The 23,612-nt window shown below is 38.9% G+C and overlaps 1 protein-coding gene across 3 annotated transcripts in view; it reads right to left on the bottom strand.

Annotated features, from left to right (window-relative positions):
* Positions 1–280: 280 nt before the first annotated feature.
* The window catches only part of klf5b (Kruppel-like factor 5b), a 37,752-nt gene continuing 14,420 nt past the window's right edge, over positions 281–23,612 (bottom strand). The window contains exons 1-4 of one of the 3 annotated variants that reach the window (XM_041806714.1): positions 13,417–13,528; positions 4,586–5,510; positions 4,438–4,497; positions 281–4,085 (exon numbers count right to left, since the gene is read on the bottom strand). In XM_041806714.1, coding sequence (XP_041662648.1) covers positions 3,907–4,085; positions 4,438–4,497; positions 4,586–5,510; positions 13,417–13,461 — 1,209 coding nt within the window. In that variant the 5' untranslated portion in view covers positions 13,462–13,528 and the 3' untranslated portion in view covers positions 281–3,906. Of the gene's footprint in view, positions 4,086–4,437; positions 4,498–4,585; positions 5,511–9,291; positions 9,578–13,416; positions 13,529–23,612 lie in introns of those variants that run through there. The other 2 variants (XM_041806713.1, XM_041806715.1) reach the window with 2 other exon arrangements.

Genomic DNA, 23,612 nt, shown 5'->3' with positions numbered 1-23,612 from the left:
ATTACTTTTAATACATATCTTAAATACACATTGTGATCACTATATGCTGGTTAAGACCCAACATACAAACAGAATAAGTCTGTTACCAAAGGTATGGATGGATTTACTACAGTGCAATGAAGATGCAAGACCACAACAGGAATTATTTGACCAAACAAGCTGTTTAAAACTGTACGAACAAAGTAAAAAAGTGTAATTCAACAAAGGAAATATAAAGGGGAAAAACATCAACTATCATTTTATGAAACAAATTTAACAAAATAAGTGATACAAAGAGAAATAATCAACACAAAACTTTATTTGCACTGTAACATGGCTTTTTAGCACATTTGATCAATTTAGTCTACATGTACATTGTCTGACATTTATTATTGCCTTTCATGTCGGAACACTGCAGGTTTGTACCTATGTATATTTAAGAATTATTGCAGTATTTTGGGGACTTGTAGTCCAATAAAATGAGAGCTGACATGAGTTATTTCCAGATTCTATCATTTGATCCTTCCTAAACTTAAACAAATAAAAATAAACAATCTCTGCAATTAAAAAAAGTCATCTTTACACACCCAAAAATAACCAATGGATGTACCAGATAGAAAATGTATATACACATCATTACAAATCATAGAGACTTTAAAAATCTATTTGTTTATCCTGACACAATTTTTAAAGAAACTTGGTCATAAAAAGAGATCGCTATATTGTGGAAATTAGGAGGGGAAGCCAAGATACAGAAGCATTTTGGCAGAGCGTAGCACCTGATAAAAGAACTTTGTTTTTCATTAATCAAAGAAAGCAGTTAAAGGCACTTCAAAAGGTGTTTGGATAGTTGTCAAAGAAACCCAAAGCTTTCACAGATGTTCAGACTGGCAGGTGCTCAGTCTAAAAAAAATCTCTCAGGCATCGCTTTGAAACCACTTACAAAGACAAATATTCAGTAATATGATGCTGTAATCCTGTTAAAAAAAGCTGTTTAATGTTTGGAAACAGTATTTTCAACTAAAACAAAGTCTAAATGAACAAGTCTGAATTTGTACATCACAGCAACTTCCCCAGAGAATAAAAAAAGAACCTGCAGATAAAAATGTTTTGCACACAAAATTGCTGTGAAATTTGCACTTTCGTCATGCCTTCCTAAGTGCAAAGTACACACCGATTACTTTGTAAGGTACACCGGTTCAACTGCTCTTTAATGCAAATACATAATGAGCCAAACACATGGCAGCAACCAATACATTGAGTTAAGACATGGTCAAGATGATGTGCTAAAGGTTCAAACTGAGCACCAGAATGGGGAAGAAAGGCTATAAAGGGATTGTGGATATGCTACGGTTGTTTGTGCCAGACTGGCTAGTCTGAGTATTTTACAAACTGCTGATCTACTGGGATTTTTGCACACAACCATCTCTAGGGTTTAAAGAAAATATTCACTGCTAGTGCAGCAGAACTCTAGGCCACAGTCTTTTTAATGACAAAAATCAGACAATGACCAGACTGATTCAATCTGATAAAAAGGCAATAATAGCTCAAAAAAAACCTTGTTACAAGCTATTCATGCAGAGGAGCATTTCTGAAACAACAAAAAGGCAAACGTTCAAGCAGATGAGCTACAGCAGTAGACCACATTGGGTACAGTTCCTGCCAGAACAGGAAACTAGGGCTGAAATTCACATGGCTTCAAAAACAGCCTGAGAGTCCCATGTAAACAACACAAAGTAAAGTAATTGAAGAACATAAAAAATAGTGTAAAAAAGCATATAAAATTAAGTTTCCAAATCATGAAAAATAATTCACTAATATCTGCTCTAGGAGGGTGTGGGTGTGTCAGTTGAATGCGCCAAAGCCACGCCTGCTTGTGAGATATACAATCCTCTCAAATTTAAAAAAATGCTACAACCTGAATGGAGGACTCCTCTGTCTGCTAAGCTGCTATGTTACAACTGTTCACATTTTCTCATCCTGTATTTAACGCTTCAGGTTGTATTTTCTGAGTCATGTCTCTCTCCCATTTTTGAGACGTCATTGTTGTTAATTGCTGCCAAAAGCACTCAATTTCCCAATGTAGCTCTTCAAAATAAAAGTCTTTAATGATGATTAGCATTGGAGACTTTTATTTTGACTGACTTGGCAAGAACAGAACACGTCTATCATATGATACTTTTCTATCTTTAATGTTGTAACCTGACAGGAGGGATTGAACTGGTGCTGCTTTGAGAGCGACAAAAGCCACAGTCTGCTTCTTTTAATCATCCAAGACTAAAGATGATAAAATATAGATTAAAAGGTAACCGGAGGTAAGATGTGTGCTCCTGTCCCTCTTGTTGAAGTAAAAGAGACAAGCACTCCTGCAATTAGCCTTCCCCTGACTTTGCTGTGAACCATGGCCAGAGCAGAGGGACAGAAGCTGGGGATTAAATTTACTGTTTTCTGGTACAAAACTCTCAGTTATGATACTTTTAATGAGCCATCATGGCTGATAGATTTGGCAAATTAACCTTGTAATGAACAAAAACACAGCATTAAGCTGGGTTGTAATTTCCAATGAAGGCAGTGACACTAGCTAACAAAAGATGAACTGCTCAGAGGTTTATATCATTGTAGAATTAGGGGAGTGAGGTAATACTCCATAGCGCTCAGTGACATCACAGGGCTCTATATTTGCCCTGCCCAATTAAACCTTGTCACGAAAGAGATAAAAAAAATCCAAAATTCAGTCACACATAGACCTCAGTGTTTTCACATGTTTACAGCAGCCTAATTCCAGTATATCTAGTGTTTTTAGACAAAATTTTTGGATTTCACTTTACAGGGACTTTAAATAACATTTTCCTCATTCTGAGGCTCAGATTGATCTTAAGCACTTTGCCTTTACCATGTCTACATGCATAAATAAGTTGATTACTGCCATGTGATTTGCTGTTTAGATACTTGCATTAAATGAGCAGTCAAAAAGGTGGACCTAATAAAGTGATCAGTGAGTGTCAGATATTGCTTTTTTGAGCGTAGTCTACATTTGACATATCAATTGATAAAAATAAATAAAATTTCTCAAATAATTTAATATAACCTACATTGAAATTTAAAAAATGTACCATTAGGATCTATATTTTGCTCCGGCATGAAAAACATTCAGCACTTTATGACCACATCTATAATACAGTAAACACAGACCGAGAACATTCAAAGTGCTGTCCAAAGAATTCTGATCAAAATCTCAAAATGTTCCCTTTCTATTGCTACTAAAACAGTTGAGATTAAATAAAGGAATATTTCTATAATGATATCCTTATTTGTAAAGTAGCCCATATGTCTGGCAGTATAAAGACGGCCTGTAGCACTGCACACAACCAGCAAACTGCTCGGTCCCAGGGAATCCACAACTTGTCAACATAAAAGTCCATCCAACTGCTGTTACTTTCTGTAAAACAAGCACAAAGCCTTTATATTCCCTTAACACAACACTTTCTCTGACCTTCTTTTTCATATTAAAACATCTGCACTTACAGCATGGTGGTTTCCTATTTAATCTAACCGAATACATGCCCATAACATGTACATTAAGGTCTATACATTAAAGTAAAATGGAGTGACTGTGTACATTGCATAAGAAGAAATGAATAAAAATAATTTTAAAGACTTAAAAGTATGAACATTATTCTATAATCACCTTTGGCAAATGACTTTTTACTGACATCTTTGCAAATTTCCCTCAGTATCAGGGTGTAAATGTGGAAATAAAATAAGGCATCAGTAGTTTTGAGAATTATAATATAAATGAAACAACTACTTGTGGACCAGCACTGCTCAGAATGTCACCATGGTTTTAATGTTTGCTAATATTTCTCACTGTCCATGTTTACTAAAAAATATAAAATAAAGATGGGCTTGTTTTGCAGAACAGGGTTTCTAGCTCCGGTGTCTCTTCATGTGAAGGGCCAAATGATCAGAGCGGGAGAAACAGCGGCTACACACGCCACACTGGAAAGGCTTCGCCCCGGTGTGTTTCCTGAAATGGCGAGTCAGCTCGTCAGATCGGGCAAAACGCCACTCACACCCCTCCCACGAGCACTGGTACGGCTTCTCTCCTTCAACGGACAACGAAAAGGGAAGTAAAATTAAGCTAGAACACATTTTTGGACACATTAAGTACAAGCTCAACTTTAACATATGGAACATAGCTTGTAGATAAATCTGATGATGTAAAAGCTGACACTATTTCTCTAAAATAAACATGTCTGAATCATAAATCACAGCATGTCATGTCCTTTTCCCCGCTGCCTTTATAGAGCTGCAGGGGTTTATGTGATTTGACAGCAGTGAGATGTGTTCCAGGTCTGTCAGCAGATAGAATGCATTTGCATGCCAAGTGCATTTTTCTGCCTGGCAACATCACGGCTTTGGACCCAAATAAGAGTGAAACTTAAAATACATTCATACCTGTATGTGTCCGCAGATGGGCTTTTAAATGAGATGACTTGGTGTAGACTTTCTTGCATCCTGCATAAGAAGAGAGCATAATAATATCACTTTGATATGGTCTTGATTTTTAGTGGTTTCTCAAAGGTAGGCTTAATCATTGCTGTACCTGGGACATCACAGTGGTGTATCCTCCGTCTCTCCAGATCAGGATTATTCCTCCGATTGTATTTTCCTGGAGCAGACTGGGCCAACACCGGGGACAGCGGTCCAACACCTGGCGTTGTCTGAACTGGGGTCAGGGTTGAACGCTGGGCAGCCAAAAGACCCGGGCTTTGGACTAATCCCATATTCGAATTCTGTTCAGGCCTCTGGACGGGAGCTACATTAGCTGTCTGCCCTGGATCGATGGGACTGTGGGTCTGAAATGTTAACTTTGAGGCAATGCTGGCTTCATAAGAAGGAGGCGGGGACAGATTGTGAAGCAGCTCCTTCGCCCTGTCTGGACTTGAGGGCTCAGAGTTTGGTGGAGAAGGTGGCAGATAGGTGCGCCTCTGTTGATGGCTAACATGGTGGTTGAATGGGAAATTTTGTGGGCTGCTTGTGTTTTTGGTAGAATTCTGCACTGGGCCTACATGGAGGTTCCCGATTGGAAAACTTAAGGGCGCCATGGGGACAGAGTTCAGCTGAGACCCATGAACGATCTGCTCTAAGTCAGAGTTCAAAAGCTGAAACAGGGGGACATCCTGGAAATCTGGCACTTCCTGTTTGATAAAAAAGTTACCACTAGTACTGTCAGCTACCGTGAAAACCCCAGGGTACTCTGGGAGAGTTGGTGGCGCTCCGCTGCCCTGACAAGTGGGGTGCATCAGGGAGGGTGACGGCTCTGTTTTGATATGTCTCACAGTCCTGCAGAGACCAGGGTGCAGATACGTGACGTCGGGAAGGAGCAGGCTCATGTTGACGCTGTAAGGGGAGGCCAAGTCCTCGGTGAATGGCGGTTCCAGTGTCAGAGAGCTGTCCCTGTTAAAGGTTTTGGAATTTACAGCATCCTGTTGGTGTGGGGGAAAGTAGTTATCCATCTTGGGTTTACCCTGAAAGAGAAGGAAATAATCATGTTAGCTGCAGTTTTCCTGCAAGTTCTAGTGATAGGAAACAAGAAATAACCAAATACTGGCTGCCTGGGACTTGTATCCTCGTTGCTGTTGTATCAACGTTGCTGTGGTATTCGTATAGTTTGAGTCATACTGAGGTGTTAAAAAAATGTAATTATAGCAACTCTTCTATTGCTATAAGAAAATGTAAAGAATTGGTTCAAGCCACCATAAGTCATTTTTTGGAGTGGTTGTATTGTTACAAAAATAAAAAATGTCTAAGATGCAGAATTTGATACCGTAATTTGTTAAACCACCTAGTTTAGACATGATATCAGACACGATGTCGAGAGAGGCCGAGAGCTGAGCTGTTGATACAAGCTTAGCTTGTTTTAGCTACTCTGCTTGTTTGAAACCTAAAATTCTAATCATTCAAATGAGAAATCACTATTTGGCACAGGATGTCATAAGGGGCTAAGAGCTGAGCTGCAGTGTTAGCGAAGCTGGTATTAGCTACTCTACTTACTTAGTTCGTGCTGATGCCAAGGCTTTCATGTTAGAAATTAAGCTTGGTGAGATACTGGATATCAAATGGGGCTGAGAGCTGGGCTGCTAGCATGATTAGCTTAGCTTGTTGTTAAGAACTTTGGCTGCTGTTACAGTTTGGATTGAAACAAAGAAATTTCATGTTAAAATTAGTATACATTTGACACAAGATGTCAGAAGGGGCTGTAAACTGAGCTGCTGCTATTAACATTAGCTAGGCTAGTTTTAAACACTTCTAGTTTTAAAGTTATTGCAATAAAGCAATGCCATGTTAGAAACTGTTCTTAATATGTTTGTAATAAGGCAGTGATAAGTTTAAAATTACCCTCAAACGGATACAGGACGTCAAGAGGAGCTAAGAGCTGAGCTGCTGACCTTAGCTTAGCTTGTTGTTAGCTGCTTTGCTTGTTTTTAAAGCTTGGGCCACAACAAAGCTATTTCATGTTGCATTTACTCTTTATTTGACACAAGTCGTCAGGACAGGCTGTGAGCTGAGCTACGTTTTTTGTTTGTTTTAGCTGTATGCTCATTTATACATTTTAAGACATTTTTTAAATTTGAAATTAAATGGAATGGACTTCAGAAGGGGCTGAGAGCTGAGCTGCTAATAATAATGCTATCCAATCTTGCTTTTAGCTGGCCTGCTTTTAAAAAATAAAATAGGACTACGAAAGCAACTTCATGTTAAAAACTACTCTTAACCAGAAAAAGGCAACAAGAGGGGCTGAGAGCTCAGCTGCTCATGTTATAGAGGCTTGGACTACAACTAGGGATGATTATTGAAATCTGATACCTACCAAACCCAAATACAAGACAAATGTTGATGCTTCTTGTCGGTACCTTGCCACCCAAACGCAATCCTCCTCCACCCAAAGGATACGCACAGAATACCTTGATAAGTTACTTCAACAAACTATTATTCATTTAAAAGCATCAATTCAGGCACGGTTTAGTTTAGTTTAAGCACTGGCACCTTTTAAAAAGTATTGATTTAGCACCAGTATTGGTGGAAAAAAACAATACCCAACCCTAATTGCAACAAAGTAATTAAATTAAGTAATCTGTATTTGACACAAGACATCAGGAGAGGCTGAGAACTGAGCTGCTGCTGCTAACTTTAGCCACTGTGTTTTTTGCTTTACTATTGGGCTTTTTAGTTCCCTTTTTATTTATTTTTGGGCTAACATACCATTATCAAAAGAGGAGGATAACACCAGGGACTTCAGAGTCAGAATCAGGAGTGGAACGGTGGGGAATGGCATGCTAGAAAGGATTCACAGGATGGACTTGATCCCGAGCCACCCCAATACATGGGGCAAGATGTAGCCTCTAGTCCAGTGGTTCTCAACTGGTCAGGCAACAGGACCCACCTCCGACAATATTCTTCATTTATTTCATGAATGTTGGTTAATCAGTATTCTTAGCTACCATGACACCATGAAAACAAAAGAACACTCCAAAAATGATGATAGTTGGACCCTAAATAGAAAAATGTACTGAGCTTATTCCATGCATACATCTCATCTTAACTTCATTTTCCTGAGATAGCATGGAAGTTTGGTCCTTTCTCTAAGAATTTCCTTGTCTTCCTCGGTAAACCAGGTTATTTCCCAACAAAATACTGAATTTTACCCGTAGTCATTGGGAAACCTAAAAAAATATGTGTATGAAATTACTGTATGCCCACTTAGGGCTTCTGTAGATGAATTTTTTGGTGTTGTTTTTTTCCCTGGCACACATTTGAGACCCACAAGAAAGAGCTTTGCAGCCCACTTTTGGGTCCCAACCCACCAGTTGAGAGCCACTGCTCTAATCCATCTGCGTCCTTTGCTCTGCTCATTTTAAAGGTTAGTCTGTAGGCCATGTAATAATGATAGCAACATCAGACCATAGAATAAGTTATGTACAGCAGTTAAACAAAAACAGAAAGGAGTATTTTTGTAATTTTACTCTAGTGTGGGTACTTGCTATTGGCTAATCAAGGCAAATGTAAGTATCTGAAAATAGTTCTGCTGAGAAAAAATATTATCCCTAACAGATCTATTGGGAGCCCTTAGAGGACATGAATGCATTCATTTATTTAGTCAGTATTCCAGTGAATACTGGTTTGCTGGCTACGTTTGTAACTCACTTATTTTCTTTCAAGATAAGACATTCATTTTGATTGATTTCTCAAGATCTTGAGCAATAAGCTCAAACTCACTGGAAACTCCAATGCGTTGGTATTGGCAATAACTGCCATGTTGACGTTGCAAAACAGATGTCAGGGGCAGATTTTTATCTGTGGTGTAGTACCAGTTTAATGCTGACGTGTAGTGCACCTGACTGCTGATTTAGGAAAGATGTTTTTTTTTTTTCATCAGGCAGAAGTGACCTGTTGGACAAACTCCATCTGTGGTCAAATATGAGAGAAAAGGTTGGCATTTTGGGAGATTTACAACATTAGATGTAATGAAAAACAACATCAGCATGGCAGTTGGCTAATTCTTATTTTGAACACTGGCATTAGCCTAATTTTGACAATCAGTGCATCTTCAAACAACATGTCTGGATATAAGCATATGAGTTTATGTGACACTGATATACCAAAGTTTACTACATGCTCAAACTGATTTTATTATGGATCCTGAGGGTGCTGCTTGGACATCATGAAATCTGTTCAGATTTAACAGCTGCCACTGAAAGGAAACTATCTCCACAACTACCTTCTATTCTCCACTGATGCTGCAGGGGGGAAAAAATGACAAAACCAACCATTCTGAATACTCTTAAGGATGCATTTGGGGCCTGCTCTTGTGTACCCTCAGTGGCACATCAAAGACCCCCTCCTCCCTCCCTCCCCTCTGCCGTTACAAGCAGCAGACACCCTCCTGAAACGCTCCAGCCTAAGCTGTTTGGAAATACATGTCTGAAATTAGAACATCCAGTTGCTCTGCAGCGCTCTGCTTCTTTCTCACAAGTTTCTGGAGCGGGTGCAACGTTTCACATCCCTGCCATGCTGCGCGTGATTCCGTCTGAATGTCAGCATCAACATCGATAAATTCAAAGCGAATCAAAGTCTCGTGATGTTGGACGGAAGCTGTGATTAAAATAACAAAAACACAGGCCCGCCTCTTGTATCTTTGCATGAAAAACAGCGTGTTTTGCTTTGATCAGCAACATTCTGTCTTTCTACGTCAATTCAGCAGGCATCAGCAAACAGAGGGATGCTCAAACGAAACATGCGATCTCCTACCATATTATAATCCTGATAAGAGTTAGTTTCCTGGATGCCATCCCTCGTGTCACACAGCACTTGTCCATGATCTTCATCTCTCAGACCGGCCGCTGTTCTGTGGAGAAACTGCGCGTCCTGCCCCGGAGCGACCCAAACATTATTCCTCACGGCGGCGGCCATAGAAGCATACACACTGTCGCTAACTACCCGAAATCCCTCAAAAATAAATTAAACATATGTATCCTTTTGTTTAGGAACGATCTACACGAGCAAGGAGTCAGCTGTCAAACGTTCATTCTGCCTATTTTGCGCTGGCTTGTCAAATTACGCAACTGCGTGATATCAGCGCGTCTGCAGGGCGGGGCTGAACATGTGCAAAATAAACAGGACAAGCAGGAGATACTCCTAATGAAATGAATGCCGTGTGTTTACGATGTCTAAGTTGAAAGGCAAAAAGCGGGGATTTATGTCTCTGAAGGGGATGAATGTGAAAATAGCCCTGAAATAAGGAGCTGACTCCCAGATGTGGTTTTATCAGGTTTATCCACAGCCATGCTGATAAAACTACCTTAAAGCTCCTGTGAGGAGTTTTTTTGATGCTTGTAAATCAGACTGATATCAACACCGATGCCTCTTTATGATCAACAAAAGCAGAAAAGACCATCAATGACAAAACTGATACTGTCTATGTGCATTTTTATCATCATTTTAAAGGCTGCCATGGGGTAGGTGTCAAACATCACCAAATACAAAATCACAATGAGTGGCATGTGTAATGATAATTTTACCACTAAAGATACTGCTTATACATTTACAATGACAAATTTCACAAGTAGATAAAAGAAGATCCACTTGGCCACGGGGGGCGCCAAATTCAGCACAAACTGAAGGTTCCACACAGGAGCTTTAACTTCCACATAAAGCTTTCGGAGAGAAGAAACTACATCTAACACCTGGTAATTAAATGTAAAGCTCTGTAAAGCACAGTGAAAATGGTGGTAGGTCTAGATCAGTGGTTCTCAACTGTGGGTTGCGAAGCTGTTTCCACTGGGTTGCGAATGTCTGCTGGAAAAAATGCAACCAAAAGCCTATGATGTATGGAAACTCTACATGGACATGCAGTACATCCAGGATGTTTTTAAAAACTTTTTCTGTGATAACAGCTAAATTTTGGTCTTTTTCATTAAGATGTCAATTTTGTTATGTCCTTTCCCCCACATAACAGTGCTGGTTCTCCCAAAATAATAAGAAAAATCCTTGAGAAATTACCAAATTCCCATGCTGTCCTGTGAAAATGCATTCAAATGAAATGTTCATGCATGTCTTTCTGTAATGAAATGCTTTTATACATTGCTGGTTCACCTATCTATGTTCAGTCCTGTTTTGTTTCATTTAGGGTACAAAGAAAGTTTTTCATTACATGAGTTTAAGTTGAAGATCATTTTCAAATTGGGTTGCAATTTCTCGTAAGGGCATAGTGGTGGGTCCTGAGGCCTGACTGGCTGAGAACGACTTGTCTAGAAGAAGGGATGGGCATTAGGGCTCATAACCTTGACCTTTGATCTCTAAAATTCTAACCAGTCCATCCTTGAGGCAGAGAGTACAGCTGTGCGGTTTGAAGAAAATCCCTCAGCAGGTTCTCCAGGTACATTTAATGGGCAAAAGTATTTGGCCACGCCTGTAAATATTTTAATTCAGGTGTTTAAATCACACCCATTTCCACAGGTGTATAAAATCAAGGACCTAGCCATACAGTCTCCATCTGTAAATATTTGTGATACAAAATAGGTAGTTCTGAAGAGCTCAGTGACTTCTAGTGTGGTACTGTAAAGGATGCCAACGATTCTGTATAGTCCACAGTAAACTGTAAGTGATATTATTAGAAAGTGGAAGCGTTTAGGAACAACAGCAACTCAGCTCTGAAGTGGCAGACTTTGTACACACAGAGAAAAGTTGACAATGCTCTGCTGCGTCCATAGCTGAAGAGGGCTGAACTTCCGCTGGCATTAATTTAACTACAAAAACTGTGCAGTAGGAGCTTCATGGCCAAGAAGTTGCAAGCAAGCATTACATCACCAAGTCCAATACCAAGTGTTGGATGGAGTGGTGTAAAGCACCAACACTGGACTGTGGAGTAGTGGAAACATGTTCTGGGGGGTGACAAACCCCACAGTCAGATGGGAAAGTCTGGGTTTGGTGGATACCAGGAAAACATTACCTGCCTGGCTGCATTGTGCCAACTGTAAAGTTTGGTGGAGGAGGGATAATGGTGGGGCTGTTTCTCAGAGTTTTGGCTAGGCCCCTTATCACCAGTTATGGCCAATCTTAATGTTTCAGCATACCTAGACATTTTGGACAATGCTATGCGTCCAACTTTGTGCAACAATTTAGGGAAAGCCCTTATCGAACATTCTCACAGAAACAAGACTGTAAAAAAAATCATTGCTCTTGAATACCATGTGTTTCAGAATGGTTATAGCTCCTTTTTAAATGACTGATAGTATCAAAAAGTTGAGAAACTTGATATTCTATAGTCATTCTGCCTCCGCTTTCTAAATTGCACAAATACATTGGCAATATTCAGGAAACAGGGTTGAACTGGTGAGGTGTGAGGCTCATTACCAGTTCCACCCACTTTGTTGGGCGTCTAGTATTGGGCCATGTATTATTTGTTTCGTGGTCAGAAATTTCAGACAAACTCCTACACACCGTCTCAATTGCACCAAAAGGTCTGCAAAACTTCCCCGTATGAAGGTTGTCAAAATGTTATGACATCAGAAAACTAAAGATAATAATCTTTAGTCATATTTTTACTCAAAGAGAGAAAGCAATGTCTAAATTGCTCCAAAATGTTGCCAAGGATATTAAAATAATCTTTACCCTTAGATACCATGTGTTTCAGAAGGGTTATATCTCTATTATTAAATGATTGATGGTATTAAAAAGTTCTAAAAATCTAACAATTTTTATACATCTTTTAACTGAGGCAGGGAAAGCACTGTCTAAATTGCACAGAAACATTGGCAACATTTCCCTATATTAACACTGTAAAAATGTGCTTTATCCTTAAATACCATGTCTTTCAAAAATGTTTACATTACCATTTTTAAATAATTAATGGTTTTAAAAAGATCAGAAAGTATGCTTTAGTCATATTCAAACTGAAAGACAAAAAGCATTGTCTAAATTGCATAAAAAGGTTGGCAACATTGCTCTTATCAAGGTTGTCATATTATTCTTTACCCTTAAATACCATGTGTTTCATAATGGTTATACATCCAATTTCTAAATGATTGATGCACTGAAAAAGTGAAGCCACTTAATGATCTTGAGTAATACCATCAATTGTATATCCACTGTGCAAAAACATTGGTAAAACTGGTAAAAGCAGGTTGACCCGGTGAGGTAAGTGGCTCCTTGCAGTTCCACCCACTTTTTCAGTCGTTTGCCTAAAACTTCTAATGCTTAAAAACAATAAAAAATACTCAATATTGGGTGTCTTAACAATCCTTTTACTGCACATTAAGGCATGGCATCTATTTTGTGTCTTTTCAAATCAAAACCATCAAAAGCCATAAAGATTTTTCGTGTGTAAGAAATCTATCAATCCTAAAAACTTGATATATTGCGATTCAAAAGCTGAGATTTGTGATCCATTGCACAACTATTAAAAGCCCATCCTGACAGATTACAAGTATCACACTGACCTCTCAGGCCCTTAATAACTTTTTCAAACTGATAATACATCTGTGTCTGGTTTTCTCCCTCGGTGAATCAAGTTTGCACAAATTCACCGTAACTTTCAGACACACTTTTTGATTTTCTTCGGAGCCTCCAGCACGCTTGGGTCTGCGTCTGGCATGTTAAAAACGCCACTGACTGACTGCAGTGCAGCTGTCTGTCAGGACTGCATACTTGATGCCAACATTCCTGAGCCAGCAGTGAAGCCTGCACTCATATACTGTACACTAGCTGGTGGATGTTTCCATCAAAATAGCTCAGCATTTTACTCAGACACATTGTATGACACTCGTACATCCAGCAGTGATCATACGTATTAAACCTGCCTGTAGCCGTTGTAGCTCTGCCCTGACTGTAACTGCCCAAGCTGCATTGAAGAACCTTATGTCTACCTTTACGTACCTTTTGTCGTGACCTGGCAGGACCTTTGACATATGGCGTTTTCATCTGCCTTTTTTGTTCTTTACATCCCTGGATAAACTCCAGATTTCTGGCTCAGCAATGAAAAAGAATCAGTAATCCCACCTCCAGCACTCTTGAGCTCACAGTGGCAGCAGCTCTAAACCGCAGCTTAACACAACACAACTGCTTTGACAGGCTTTTTTCCCCTCCAACACAGGTGTATGAAGTATTTACACATGTCAATGACAATGCCACTTCGACATGCTAGAACTGGAAACACAGGTATGCCACGATGTTGGCACCCACACGGACGAGGCTCATTATTGCATGAAAAAAATAAGTGCGTGTTAAAGGATTTTTTTTTGTTCTTTTAAATGTGACATTTACTGCCACTCCCATTTGTTTTTCTTCAGGCACTTTTTGTCCTCTTATTAAACGTAACTGCACCCACTGTAGGCTTGACTGAACACGAGTATCTCTGAGGTTAGGTAAGGTCAAATGTAAGACATAAGGAAACAACAACAACAACAAAAAAATGACTAATACAAGTTTGTGCTATTATGGAAACTCATACCAACGTACTGCTTCTTGATCATGCTTTTTAGGTGACCAAAACTCTTTTTTTGTGTATTATTCTTATTTGATATTTTGTTGTGCTGTAATTTTTGCTTTGCTTTTTCCCATGATGCTCTAAGTGCTGAATTGAGGTACTGTTTATTGATTATTTATACTGTTTCTTCTGTGTTTAATTGTAAGAAACATAGATCTTAAATCAACTGATCATCCATTGGTCTAGCCTCAGGACCCATCAACAACTTATTAACCAGAAACTATGACCCAAATTAAAGTCCAATAAAATTTATTTTACAGAAATTGTTGCAGTTTAGACTTTAGACGAAACATCCATCCATACATCAGTCCTTCGGACATCCATCCATCCTTTCTTTGAAACATCCATCCATCCATCAGATCATCCATCAATCCATCAGAACTTCTATCCATCCATTCTTCTATCCTTCCATTAAAACATCCATCTATCCATCCAGCAATCCATCGGAACATCTATCCATCCATCAATTCTTACTTTGAAACATCCATCCATCCACCCCTTGATCAATCCAACCATCCATCCAGCAATCCATTGGAACATCCATCCATCAAAGCATCCATCCATTCACCCATCCTTCCTTTGAAACATCCATCCATCCCTTTATCAATCCAACCATCTATCTACCCATTTATCTCCACTTATCCAGGGCCGGCTCATTGTGGCAGCAGGCTAAGCAAGTCAGTGCAAACATCTCTCTCCTGAGTAACATTTTTCAGCTCTTCCTGGGAGATTCTGAGGCATTCCCAGGCCAGATGAGACCCAGAACTCCAGCGAGTTCTGGGTCTACTTCCTACCAGTTGGACACACCCGGAAGATCTCCACAGGGAAGCATTCAGGAGGTATCCTAATCATCTCAACTGGCCAAAGGAGCAAGGGCTCGACTTCGAACTCCATCTGGATGTCCGAGCTCACTCCAAGCAGAGTTCATGACCATAGGTGAGGGTTGGCACTAAGACTGAACTCAGCTCCCTCTTCTTCACCACAACACTCCAGTACAACTTCTGCAGTACTGCTGACACTGCACCAATTGGTCTGTCAATCTCACGGTCCATTTTACCCTCACTTGTGAACAAGACCCTGAGATACTTGAACTCCTTCAATTTAGGCAAGAACTCACTCCCAACCTGGAGAGAACAATCCAGCATGACCCATTGGCCTCAGACTTGGAGGTGCCGACTCTCATCCTGGCCACTTTGCACACAACAACAAACAGCTCCAAAGCCCGCTGGAGGTCCCCGACAGAAGAGGCCAACAGAACCACATCATCTGCAAAAAGCAGAGATGAAGTTCTGAGGTCCCTGAACCAGAAACCCTCCTTCCTCTGACTACACCGCAAAATCCTGTCTATGAAATTCAAAAACAGAATTTGAGAAAAGGGGCAGTCCTGGCTGAAACCAACATGCACTGTATCATCCATTTCTTTTTTAATTTAATTACCATTTATCTATTTACTCCACCTAAAGATTCTGGGCTTTAGAGGAAACATTTGGGGCTTGAGTATGCATGAGAAACAAAATTGGTACCAACACATCTGATACCCACTGAACTGAAATACAACACAGATTTAGGTGCTTTATATTGGTTCTCTTGCACTTTGAAATGAAAGACATAAAATACATTATTTGATTTATATCAAATAATAACATATGAATGTTAATTAGCCTCTTAACTTGAAGAAGTCACATGTTTCTTTTACTTAAATGTTCTATTGGCACCTCTTAAGTTATTTTTTTCAGAATCATTTACAATTCTGAGAGAGATTTTATTCCCCTTTTAACACAATTTTTCCTCTTAAAAGTACTGATTCAGGCACTGTCTGTGCACCAGTACCGTTTGAAAGTGTTGGCCCCAGTACCTGAAAAAATGAAACAGTACCAAACTGAAGGCTTGAGCCCTGTGAGCGACCCCCTGGCTCCACTTATGTGTCTGATCAACTTTAAGTTCCTGATCCACCAGTTGAGAAAAACTGCATTAAATGCTCATAAAAGCAGAGACAGGGTTGTAAATCAGGGGATAGGAAAGAAGTGGCAAATGTAATTTGCTGGATACACTTATCTCTTTACAAAACAACAACAACAACAACAACAACAACAACAACAAAAGAGTGAGAAAAAGAAAAATTATGCCTGGGATGTTAAATTTTGAGAAAATGAAAAAAGGCATTGATTTATACATATATTATAATGTTTTATTCAGTCTCTTGTGTACTTGTCATGGATTTGCGTGTGATTCAATTTCCCTTACAGTGACAAATTCTAAGTGTATGGCAAAAATTTATATGATGCACTAAAGAAAATACAATTTACCTGGTTAACTTGGATACTATATTAACTTAGTTTTCTTTGATTTCAAGTATTTATTAACCTTTATTCACTATACTACTTTACAATACATTTTTACAACGCCCTCTGAAAGTTAAAGCTACAACTGTTATTATATTACTGTTATTTTGCCTTTTTTTTATCATAACCTATCTCATAGGCTTTCAATCAAACAGTGTAATAGTAATAGAATTTGTATCTTGTATTATTGTTTTTTTTTTGTTTGTAAGTTTGGTGTGCCAAATGTGTTCATTTTGTCATTTCTCTTGTGCATTTCTTTGTTGATTTTGCAACAGTTATCTAGCTTATCTAGCTTTAAATACTTACAATGATTTATACACAAAATATTCATCCATATAAGCATTTTTTTAATGTTTTGATCTGACTTTTATTTTATTTTCAGTTATTGTTAACGTGATTTTTTTATTATTATTTTTTATTATCATGTAAAATAATTACTGCTTATCAGACACATCCACTGGTTCTACTTGATTCTTTTTAATTAAGTAAAATCATCTGTTCAGATCCTAACCAACACAAACATTCAAATATGACCAAAATGATCGCTCGATAAAATAAGTGCTCACGTGTTCATATTTCCATGATTCAAACAAATCAGAAGCGTATTTAAATGTCTGCTGATCAACCAATTAGGCTCTGACTGATTGCCCGTCATGTGCTGACCTTTCAGAGTGCAATTTAAATCCGGGGATGTCTCAGCTCCAAGAGGAGCAACTGTCATTCTTGGCTCTTCCTGTGCAGCGAATGTGAGCCGATCCCTCCTCCATATCCCCCCGTATTAAAACCTCACAATATGCCCAACAACTGCACAGCGGAGGAGAGGGAATGCACGGTATGTGCTTACAGCATCACAACTCCTCTCTCGTCTCCCATGGACTAATATGGCCAAGCCAAGAGGGGAAAGGACAATAAACACATGCAGAACATTGCTACTGTAAGCACACTGTGTTATTTTATTTTGAAAGGGTAAAATGACTTTAAATAAGCAGGTCAAATTCCTCAGTGTTATTAGTGTAATTGTATGCCTCCTGTATATATTTCTTGCAGCTGAGATATCTTTGTCTGCTAATAACCTTTAGTGTTAGAACATTTCATGTAACAGAAGAAATGCAAACAAATATTCAAGGTCTATATTTAGTGGTTTTTAAAGCAGGTGCTTGGCACTCCCAGCAGAGGGCAATGGTCAGCTGTAGTGAAACTTCATTTGTGCATTTATGCACTTCAGCTTTGTACTGCTGAACCATCAAAGTAACAGTATGCATTAGAAATTATATTGTGTTTAATTACCTCTTAAAGCAAGCCAGTGGAAAACCAAAGGACGTCATTTTGCACAATAAATGAGAAGTGCTCTCTTTTGTCTAAATGTTTTTAAAGATACACACTGATTTATTTTCATTAATTAAATATCTACATGTTTGTTTGGGTAAGAGGATAAACATTTTTAAAAAAGCTTCTTTAATACATTAAGTTTGACTTTACATATTCTCTTGAAACCTCAAGTAGGCACTCAGAATGATAATTTATTTGATGTCAGCTCTACAAAGCCTGCCCTTGAAAAACAAGAATCAATAATTTCTTCTTTGCCTTTATTATTTCGTCTCAAGTTTGGCTGTGTTACAAGCGCGGCTCGTTGCCTGTGTACAGCATTTATCTGATGTGACACAGTTTCATTAGGCATTAGTAATCATTTCCATAGCACACACAACATTAGAGCACTCCTGTTTGTAAAACAGCAGATGAGGCTAATGCCGTCCTCTGGGGAGAAATTCAATATAATTCGTTAATTAAATGGAATAATTTAATTACAGTAACTTAGAAAGCATTCATCAATATAATTGTTTCTGGAGCCGGCTTTATAATTGAGGTTTAAGTGAAAACAAGTCCGTTTCTAATGTTGGTAATGTGCTGACATAGTTCTCCCACCCTCCATTTGTTCCTCTCTGTGATCTTCCACCATGCCGTTTCTCCACAGTGTTTTCCTTTGATAGGCGGCCATAGCACATCAGCAAGACCAAAACATTTATTACAGCCATTTAATTTAACCTCTCTACAGGCACGGACATGAAGACAGAGATGATAGCACCGCCGCTCTGAAAGACTCTCGCTGTTCGGCTTCTAATCTGATCCTCTCTGTTGCCCTTTCATAAAGACACCAGAGTATTACCCTGACTCCAAACATACCTCTGCCATTTAAACTGTCTTAGATTTCACCGCAAAAGACGACCAAATAGAGTCCAATTCATTCCTCAGGGCCCGGAATAATAAAACATAATTTTAGTCTAATCTGCCTGAAGAATGTCCTGTGTTTGAAGTTGACAGTGCTCTATCTTCTGGGAGGAATAATTGCCTTTTTGAGTACAGCAGGAGAGGGCACTGAGGTAAGCCTGTCGAGGGTCTGCACCTTACAGGTGCGCCCTTGGACAGACAACATCCTCGTTGTTCTCAGGGAAAGCCAGACTGAAAGAATTCATCTGCCAGTTGAAACTTTACAAGGCAGCGGTGCAGCAGCTCCACTCTGAAGTCACTGTGTGGCCACGGAGAAGCGAACAAAGACGCACTGATCTGCTGTAATTCCTCCCGTCTGATGCAGCTGAAAAACTCATGTCATTAAAGTTTTATCATTTTGTACGACAGGTTTGTAAAAATTGACCAGGTTGTAATCTGTTAGACACTGTATTTATGACAAACTTACTGACAGTTATTGTCCAGAAGTGTAAACGACACTCCTCATATAGTGCCGGCATTGTCTGCGAACAGAAGCAGCTACAATAAAAAGGGCCTAGTTTGCGTGCACAGCCATTGATTTTCAAGTTAAACATTCATTTCCCAGTCATTTCTGTTAACAATTTATCAGCCATGCAAGATGGTTATTTTCAAGCGTAAGACAAACTAAATCTCTGCTTCATTTGTCAAACTTCTCCCTGATTTTTAATGGGGGCCTATTAATTGAGCGGGGAAATCTGTCCCCCTTTCTGAACACGGCATTGAAAGCTGCTGAACAGCTGTCCCAGCTCTGGAGAATCATATGGAAGAATGCATTATGGGCCTTGTTTGAATATTCCCTTAGATTTGGAATAATCAGGCAGCTATTCAGCAGTGAGATGGCCATGCACAGATGCCAAAGCACAGCTGAGGGGAGCGCACACAAAACCAGCAGCATGAAAAACGTGAATAATGCAGGTGTGCTTTCTTTCTGTATAGTGTGCTTATCATACATAATAGCAAAGACGCTTTCTTTCACTCCTTTTATCTCCTTTTTCCCCCTTTCTTCCTGCCGTGTTCAAGGTGATCCTAGCTTTGCATATGGCTGATTAATCTTATTGCACAGTAGCTAACATTGATCACAGAAATGATTAGAAATGCATTAGTCAGCAGACTGTTTGGAGTGGTTGCGTTTAAGTGCTCGTGCCAAGCCATTTTCCATAGGTGTCCATGTTTTTAATTTTGTTATATAGAATTTTGCAAATGGATGCATGCATGCCGCCCAAATACAGCATCAAAGCTTTAATGCTTACAGACATAATTTAATCTGGTAGATGGCAGGCCTGATGGACTGTGTAGAGAAGGCTTCCCTGCTAAATTCATTATGCTAAAAGTTGCTAGATCTCACGAGCTGATGAGAGAGAGACGGAGTGGCAGAACGTGTGTTTGGATTTTGTGCTGTAGAGAGAAATCCTGGCTCTGCTCTGCAATGTTGATGACAGCAGTTTGCACTTTTTAACACCAAGCTTTCAACAAGTTTCAAAAGTGGATGGCGCCTGCTTGTGTTTACAGATGCTTCAGCAAAAAAAAGCTCCAATTTTAAACATTTCTATTCTAGTGTTTGATTACAGTAGGTTTGGTACAGCACGCTGTCACCCAATATGTTTAAAATGTGACACTGCCACCTAGTGAATCAACCAAACATGTCTGTTGTTTTACACTTGGAAGTACAGTGCCTACAAAAAGTATTCACCCCCTTGGATGTTTAACCCTTTATTGAATCAATAATGGTCAATATAATTTGACTCTTTAATGTCAAAGTGAAAACAGATTCTATAAAGTAATGTTAATTAAAAATATGTAAGGTAAAATAAGTGACTGCATAAATATTCACCCTCCTAAAGGCAGTATTGAGTAGATGTACCTTTGGCTGCAATCACAGCATTGAGTCTGCATAGAAAGGTCTCAATCAGGCTTACACATCTGCAATTTTACTCCATTCTTCTTTGCAAAACTGCCCAAGCTCTGTCAGGTTGCATGGGAATCAGGTGTCAACAGCCCTTTTGAAGTTCAGTCACAAGTTCTCTTTAGGACTGAGATCTGGGCTTTGACTATGCCACTCACCTCGCAGTCGTCAAACCATTTCGGTGTAGCTTTCACTGTATGCTTTGGGTCATTTGTATCGCTGGAGAGTAAATCTTCTCTTGCAGACTGAGTAAGACTCTCCAACTCCTTTTGCCACATTCATTTTATAGTCTACGGCAGGCTGCGGAGAAGCATCCCCACAGCACGACGCTGCAACCACCGTGCTTCACAGTGGGGATGGTGTGTTTTATGAAGTGCAGTGTTTTTTGTCTTGTCTAATGGCTAAAATGCCCCGTTTTGGTCTCATCAGACCAAAGAACTTTCTGCCACTTGACAATGGAGTCCTCTGCATGCCTTTAAGTGAACTGTGGTCAAAATTTAGTGCTTTCTGTAACAGTGGCTTTCTCTTTGCCATTCTCCCTGAAGCTTTGTCTGGTGAAGAACCCGGGTAACAATTGGGTGGGTAAATATTTATGCATTTATTTATTATATATTACATATTTTTATTTGATTGCCAGAACTCTGCAGAGATCTGTTTCTTCTTTGTCATTAAAGAGGGTTTTTTGTAAAAAAAAAAAAAAAATTGTTAAAAAGCCAAATTATATTGACAATGATTGATTTATAAAATCAATAAAAGGGTAAAACAACAGGGGAGGAATACATTTAAGAAGCGCAGACAACTGGGATTTCCATTTGCTTTGGAAACACTCCTATTCCCTTCAAAATAAAAGTTAAGTGCCTTCATTCCAACACACTTTTTGAAGTCATTTTCCCCCTGACCCCTCTGACTGCAGCCCCTCCTCCTCCCCACTCAGACTCCTTTAATCATTAAACAAAGTCTTTCTTTATCCTCAAATATTTCTCCTTTCTTCTCCTGATTTCACAGATAATGGAAGTTCAAGTTCTTTTGCTGCTTTTTACTTTCGTACTTAAGAACACGTAAACAAGACTAACTTTGTTTTCTTCTATTGACCTACTTTGCAGACATTGTGAGTATGGGGTAGACCCATTAGATCAGTTATTTTTTAGAGAGAGCTAACTGAAGACATGTTCACATTTCTGACTTTTAAATTCAGCATCTTAAGTGAACAATGTAGTTTTGAGATTTTAGAAGTAGGCTGTACTTCAAGTGCTCTGCATGGTGCCAGATCCACCAGACCTATTCAAGGCCACAGCTAGCCTGTCCAAGTACTTCAACAAACATTATGGTTCATTTCATAATAGCTTTTTCAATTTTGTTTTACTCTTCAAAATAATCTTGCTAAAACAGCATGATAAGACTCTTGGAAAAATAAGGCCATTATGTTAGTTTTACCTAACAAGAAATTCATTCAATTAAACTAAATGAATAGAAATAAAGTAGTATCAACCATTATCTCTGAATTTTATTAGATGTTTAAAAAAAAAAAACATATTTACAACCTGCTGTATAAGAGGCACTTTTTATACTATATTATTATATAAAGTTCCCCATACCACATCCCAACACTTAACCTATTCACATGCCAAATTAAAACCAGTATTAACTTATCCCATTCAAACAAATCCATACATATCCACACGCAACTCTCAGCCTGTGGGTCCATACTTCACAAAGCACAACAGTCTGAGAGTTGAACTTACATACCTGTAGCTAGCAGGATTATGAACTCCACAAGGACAACAGAAGGCCCATACCTGCACAGAAACGTCACCTTGTGGACTTGGCTGAAAATTATCAAAATGCCCGAAGAGAACCCGAAGAACAAGACTGCCCCTTATATACCGCTGCAATTTATGTTCTGGAATTTCCTCAAAGTGCAAAATAACATCTGTTTTTTGGAACAAACTTTTCACAGGGTTATTTTGGTAGCCCTTGGTTTTAGTGGGCCTATTTACCAATTAATTCTATAGTAACACATTAAATTAGCTAGTAAATTCTCAACTTTAAAGTGGTAATTAAGGCCTTGTCCACACGGAGTCGAAAATGATATATTTCAATTTTGTTTTGTAAAAGTTTTCCGTAAACATGGGATTGTTTCAGGAAATATCCGCATAAGCACAAAACCACTGAAAACGCTGTAGTATCATGTAGTATATAGTTAGATTACAGAAAACTGCCCAAAGCTTTCTCGTGGTTCTCCGCGGTGGATGTAAGAACACCTGGTGTATGCTGTTCTCGGTGGTGGTAAAGGAGCATCAGATTTTGATGTAAAAGCCATAATAGGCCCAGCAGCTTCTGCAGCAAGAACACAACCCTGTAATCTGCCATAGTTGTTTTGGTTTGACCCGCACGTGCGGCTTAAGTGGGCTATGCAATGTAGGATGTAATCGTCTCAAGAAAGATGTGGTTGGCTGTCCACATGGAGATGAAACGGTATGCGTTTACAGATTTGTTCACTCTGGGACCCTTTTTCAAAAAGTAGTGTTTATGCCCCCCCCCCCCCCCAAAGTAAACTCCTGAATTTGTCTCCATGTGGATGGGGTCTAAGTTGGACTTTTAACAAACAATATTAAGTAAGGATTTACCGAGTATTAATTTATTAATCATCAAGTAAATCCTTGTAATATTATTTTACCCTAACCTTGGTAATATTGTGTCAATTCTCTAGTAATTATGTGGTATTTCACCAGGTAATTTCTTACAAATAACATTATGGTTTTCTAAGTAAGTTAGTAATTCCCAGGTAATTTAGTTATTTTGGCCCAATTAATTACAGTGATTCCTTTACTGTAATTAATTCAGTCATTTTTAGGTTATTTTTTAGGGTTAGAGGGTTAAGATTAGGGTAAAATAACACCTAATTATCAGAGAATTGCACAATATTACAAGGAAACTTGATAGTTAATACATTATTACTAGATAAATACTTCCTTAATATTGAGTTATTACTTGGTAAAATGCCAACTTATCACAAGGTCATCACCACATTATTCTTAAGAAAATCCAGATAATTTGATATTTTATACTTTTCCCC

The sequence above is a fragment of the Cheilinus undulatus genome, linkage group 15 (assembly GCF_018320785.1).
Source record: "Cheilinus undulatus linkage group 15, ASM1832078v1, whole genome shotgun sequence".
In the NCBI taxonomy this organism is placed as follows: Eukaryota; Metazoa; Chordata; class Actinopteri; order Labriformes; family Labridae; genus Cheilinus; species Cheilinus undulatus.
The sequence above is the reverse complement of the archived record's forward strand: the minus strand, read 5'-3'. Positions and strand labels throughout refer to the sequence as shown.